At 50.5% G+C, this 6,000-nt stretch overlaps 1 protein-coding gene across 1 annotated transcript in view; it reads right to left on the reverse strand.

The window, feature by feature from the left end:
• LOC133748646 (uncharacterized) overlaps window positions 1–4,145 on the reverse strand; it is a 42,602-nt gene extending 38,457 nt beyond the window's left edge. Inside the window, exons 1-2 of the mRNA XM_062177577.1 lie at window positions 3,936–4,145; window positions 1,502–1,628 (exon numbers count right to left, since the gene is read on the reverse strand). Coding sequence (XP_062033561.1) covers window positions 1,502–1,628; window positions 3,936–3,965 — 157 coding nt within the window. The 5' untranslated portion in view covers window positions 3,966–4,145. The remainder of the gene's footprint in view (window positions 1–1,501; window positions 1,629–3,935) is intronic.
• Between the last annotated feature and the right edge of the window lie 1,855 nt (window positions 4,146–6,000).

Genomic DNA, 6,000 nt, shown 5'->3' on the forward strand with positions numbered 1-6,000 from the left:
CGCTGCCTGCTCAGGGCTCTGAGCCTGAGGCTGCTCCCTCTGATGAAAAGGATTTAAACCCTCTTTCTTCCAAACGGAATGCTTGATGGTTATTAGAGACTTTTAAGGAGAGAACCAACTAACCTGGTATTTTTAGCATTCTTGACATCTAGGGCTTGATAATTCTTTGTTACAGGGCATATCCCATGTATTGTAGGATATGGAACAGCACCTCTGGACTCTACCCACTAGATGTCAACACCTAGTGATTGTCATTCCATGTGTGACAATCAAAAGTGACTAAATGTCTCCTGGTAGCCAAAACCCTCAAGTGTTGAGAAGTGCTGGTCCAAACTTTCTCATACTAACAGAATACTTTGGTCCAGGGCTTAGGAAAGAGGAAATCATATAGGCATATGAGGAAAGAAAAGTCTTTTAACAGAGCTAGCGCTATTTACAAGAGTGTCTGGTGGCTGGCGCCGTGGCTCAACAGGCTAATCCTCCGCCTAGCGGCGCCGGCACACTGGGTTCTAGTCCCGGTCAGGGCACCAGATTCTGTCCCGGTTGCCCTTCTTCCAGGCCAGCTCTCTGCTATGGCCCGGAGTGCAGTGGAGGATGGCCCAAGTGCTTGGGCCCTGCACCCGCATGGGAGACCAGGAGAAGCACCTGGCTCCTGCCTTCGGGTCAGCGTGGTGCGCCGGCTGTAGCGCACCGGCCACGGCAGCCATTGGAAGGTGAACCAACGGCAAAGGAAGACCTTTCTCTCTGCCTCTCTCTCTCTCTCACTGTCCACTCTGCCTGTCAAAAAAAAAAAAAAAAAAAAAAAAGAGTGGTGACACTGCCGGCAAATATCTGCTGGGGTTGGCCCAAGTCCCTCTTCTTGGAGAACCTTCTGCTCTCCATGGCCCTGCTAAGTGGGCCATAGGGGACACTGAGCCAACTAGGCCCACTCATTCAGATCCCTCATTGAAAGGGAAAAAACAATCCCTGAGAAAGACTACCCTATGCCTAGACTGCTGGAGAAGCAAAGGGACATACGGCTTGGGTGCCACCTCCTGCTAAGAACAACCCACGGAGGCCAGCTGCTAAGAAAAACACAGACATGCAGAGAAAGAGAGACAAATAAAGGGGTCAGGGAGAACGAGGACACTGGTGGCCTCTCATGCTACAAACTCACTGAGGCAGAAAACACCATTTTGCATACAGTGCCATGAGACCAAAAGAAACACCAGTACATAGCCATGATGGTTCTCAGTTTCTGTATCATTCCATCAGCATGTCGGACTAGAAATCCTGCTTGGGTTCTGCAAAGCACCCTCCATGTCCTTTGGCTGTAAGCCAGAGTGCTGTTTCTTGCCCAAAGAGACACAGGGAGGCCTGCAACAAACAGGTGAGGGTAGAAAATGACTGAAGCTATGAGAAAAGGCGAGGGCGGGCTCCAGTGGTCTTTAACCATCCACGTCTAGCTCCAGAGAGGCAAGGAGGCTGCAGGTCTCCTGCATGGTGGAGAGGGCAGCCTTACCCAGCGAGACCAGGAGCCCACAGACTTCCAGTATCACCTCCCGGTACAAGTTCTGCTGAGCGGGCTCCAGCTGCCTCCACTCTTCCTGGGTGAAAGTCACAGCCACATCTTCAAAAGTCACAGACACCTGGGAAGTCAAACAGAGATAGCAGTGTTGGCTCACACGCGTGTTTTGTTGGAAGAAGTGGTGGGAGATCAAGGTCCAAATCACTGGGCACATTCTGAGGGCCTAACTTTGTACTGGCCTGAAGGCAGATGGCAGACACTGCTTTGGACGTAAGACAGTGGTATCAGAGAGAAATGCTCCTATGTGGAAGTCATTAGATAATGAAAGAGGACAGTGGATATGACTTGTGGACTGTGAGATGCAAACAGTGAGGGCTCTAGGAAGTTAGAGGAATGAGGAAATAATAATACCAGGTTATTAATAATAATAATAACAGGTGCATCATGGGAAGGTGGTGTGCTGGAGTAACAATGGCAGCACATGTGTATACTCAGTGTCTAAGGAACTACAAGTCCTCATAAAAGTCAGATTTCTTAAGTTTGAAAGCAACCTCCTCAAACTAACATTTGCCAGTGGGGACTTAATCTCTGAACTTCAATTTCCATATCAATATAGTACTTCTGACAACAAAAAACATATCCAATGCTTCACCGGCTTTGAGTTTTTATTAATCTTTCCACAGCTACTAAGGTAAACACCTTCGAGAATCACCTCCACGTTACAGTCAGTGACCGCAGGTTAAGGTCTTCACAAATTCACGCAGAGGCTCACCTCTTGAGAACAGAAATCAGGGTAAGAAGAGAGGAGGCAATTTCTGCTTGAACTGTCAGGAAAGACACTTCAGCAAAGCCAAAAAAGATGCGAAGTGCAGTCCTGGAGCGGCCTGAGGGCAGTATCTCAGACAGAGTGAACTGCAGGCCAAGCGCCAGAATGGGAAGAGAAATTTCTGTGGTCAGTGGGCCAGGGCTCACAAGCCAAGACCAAAATCCGAATAAGGTGCACTGAAAGCCCAATCACAGAGCAGCACCAGAGGCCTGACACGGCTTGCACAGGGAAGCTGTGGAACAGCCAGTGGGAAGAGGGGCATCCTGGACGATTGGTTAGGGAGTACATGTACAGTATCTTTCTCTGGCTGGTCTTGCATCGAAAACGGGCAAAAACGAGGAAACCCTTATTAAGTCATGGCATTTAGGATCAGTTATTACATGAACTATCTTTGAGCTTCCTGGACTGTCACCAGAGGCAGTAATCTTGACATGGGCTAGGTAGGGAGTCAGTGAAAACAAACCAGCTGGGAGGTTTCCAGCACACTCTCACAGCCCTGCACCCGGAACTCCACCCCTTCTATGCCACTCCAGCACAACCACCTTCCCATGATGCACCTGTGCCCCCATCATGAAAAAGACGCCAAGATGAATGACCACATGTACACTGAGCTCCACCTGCAGTCCCCGAAAAACCTCCATAGAGACCACCATGAACCCTGCACAAACTCCACCCCGTTTCTATCACCTACCCAACAGAGGGGACCACTGAACTGAGGTGCAAGTGGATTCTCCTCACGAGCCTGCCCACACTGTTATATATTTCTGTTAGCCGTCACAAAGCACACCGAACAGCGGAGTAAGGGAAAGAGTTTATTGGGGAAAACCCAGCAGACTGGAGGGAGGGACAAAGAAGGATAGCAGAGAGAAAGAGAGTATAAGAGAGAAACAGAGGAGAGAAGCTAGCGAGGAGAGGAGAGAGAAGAGAGGAGGAGAGGAGAGCAGAGAGGAGCAGGCTGCCCTTTTAAAACTTTGCCAGAGGGCGGGCAGGGAAGCAGGAGCAGCGAATCCCATCAGGATGTGGGTGGAGCTTGGCACAGGTAGCTGGGCCAGGTGGCCACCTGGCTTCCACAATGGCGGCGGGAACCGGGGTATAGAATGTAAATCAGGTGTAGATCGCGCCACAGCTAAGACTGTGCCAGTTTCCTAACACACACCACCACTGAATGTGGACCCAAGTTTTTCAATAAACCCTGCTCCCATCCTTGCACTGTATCTGTCTCTGCTTTGAATTCGCATCTCACGTGGAGGGAGAAGCCTGACTAAATACAGCAGGAGACCCTACCCCGCCACAATCCGCCCTCCCGCCAGTCTGACTGACGAGGAACCGGCTGCCTTCCAGAGTTGCTGACTGTAGAAAAGAGGAGCAGCTGCTGCAGGGTGTAGCTAAAAGGCCGATTTTTATGTACGGCCCGGCTACTGTCCATTTGTATCTTTATCTTCCCACGTACTGACTGGAATTAAGCAGTGTGCCCAGCCAGCTCCACTTTACATCAGTAACCACGCCTGCGCTGAGCTACCCCGCTGTTTTCTTGCCTTCAGACTGCCCACGAGGCCTCTCCGAACTAACAGAGAAGCCACAATGCAAAAACCATCCGCTCACCTGCGCCGGGTCCATGAACGCCGCCGCCATCCCGGGATCCTGAAGACCCAGCTGACCCCAGACTCCGGCTGACTGTCACACTCAGTCCTAACAGGGAGGCTCGCGGCTCTTTGCAACCCGCGGAAGTCAGCCTTAGACGCCCTCCTGCTCCTTTGCGAAGTGCTGCCAGGTGAGGGACCAAGGAACACCGCCGCCCTCCGCAAAGCCGGCGTGGACCGCACCGTCGCGGGCAGATGACGTTTACCTCCAAGGAGCCGGAAGTCCCGCCCCGGGCCCTGGGCCCGCAGGAAGCGCCCCGTCCTGAGCCTCATGGAGGTTCCCGGTGTTGTTCCTTCTTCGGCAATGTAGTTTTTTCTGTACTAACAACCGACAAAGGAGGGCGTTCTAGAGTCGGATTTTTAGTGTAAAAGACGCCACAGACCCAGGGCTTCTTCTCATACCTGTCAACAGTGGGCACAACTCACAACTCGGGGGCACCAAGGCGCGAAACAAGGTTATCCTGGGGACATAGAGGTGCGCAAGAGGCAGGAATATCCTGGGGTGAGGGCAAGGGTAAAGGCAGGAGCCAGACCTGCACTGGGCCCCTGACTTCCACTTGCATCTTCTCTTAATTGGTACACAGATAACAGACCAAGTAACCCCCAAAGGCAAGAAGCCTGCTGTCCCGCCCTGGCCGACTGCAGAAGCCCAGCCTGCGCTCTCTCGGAGGTACCTGCCTTGGGACCACTCCACCCTCACGTAGTGCAGGGACGTCTGAGGAGGGCACTTGTCCCCCCACCCCCAACCTGTAGTCGTGCAGTCCACGGTTTCAGTTACCCACGGCCAACCAACCTGAAACTATTAAGTGGAAATTCTAGAAATGAACAATTCTTAAAGCAATTTTTAAAAAGTTTATAATTATTTGAATCGTAGAGTTACAGAGATGGAGAGACAAAGGTCTTTGATCCGCTGGTTCACTCCCCAAATGGCCACAAAGGCCAGTGCTGCACCAATCAGAAGCCAGAAACTTCTTCCAGGTCTCCCACGCCGAGACTTGGGCCATCTTCTACTTTCCCAGGGCATAACAGAGTTGGATCAGAAGTGGAGCAGCCAAGACGCAAACTGGCACCCATGTGGGATGCTGGCACTGGCTTTACCAGCTAAGCCAAAGCGCTGGCCCCTCAAAAGTGTTTTCAACGGATAATTTCAACTCCTTGTACAGATATCATTGCAATTACAAATGAAATTATAAAACATTTCCCAGCAGGATGAGGTCATGGACACCAGGGACCTGTTCACTTGGAATGTCACATAATAATCAACCATAAGTGGGAACTGCTCAAAAGAAAGCCTTCTTTTCGAAGATTTATTTTGAAAGGCAAAGTTGAGAGAGAGACTGACTCTTCCATCCTCTAATTTGCTCCCCAAATAGACACAATGGCAGAGACTGAAGCCAGGAGCTTCTTTGGGGTCTCCCACATGGGTAGCAGGGGCCCAAGCACTTGGGCCATCTTCTGCTGATTTCCCAGGTGCATTAGCAGGGAGATGGATTGGAAGTAGAGCAACCAGGACTCGAACTGACACCCATAAGGGATGCTAGCACCACACACAGTGGCTTTCCCCGCTATGCCACAGCACCAGTCCCAAGCCCTATTTCCTTGTGCCAAGTAAAGGACATATATGGTTATGACAGTGAAAACAGGGCAGGAAATATCAACAGATTTAATTTTTAAAGTGGAGAAGCACTGAGTTGAATAAAGGAGTGGAAGTGGGATTCATGTCCTGGGAGAAACTATTTATAAAAAGAAAATGGAGAAATGTGTGTGGATTACCATGCAAGGAACACTGTTACTAATCACTGGCAATAGTAATATACCCCAATTGTAAAAGAGCCGTGCTTCTCCTTTTCATATGTGGATGACTCTTAAATGACTTTGGGATGGGGTGTAGAACAGGCATTAGAGTCAGAATGTTCATTTATATTCCCTGTGTCACCAGTCCTGGCTGCTGCACTTCTGATCCAGCCCCCTGCTAAGGGGCTGGAAAAGCAATGTAAGAAGTGCTTAGACCCCTGCACTCATGAGAC

Source organism: Lepus europaeus, chromosome 19, assembly GCF_033115175.1.
Source record: "Lepus europaeus isolate LE1 chromosome 19, mLepTim1.pri, whole genome shotgun sequence".
Lineage (NCBI taxonomy): Eukaryota > Metazoa > Chordata > Mammalia > Lagomorpha > Leporidae > Lepus > Lepus europaeus.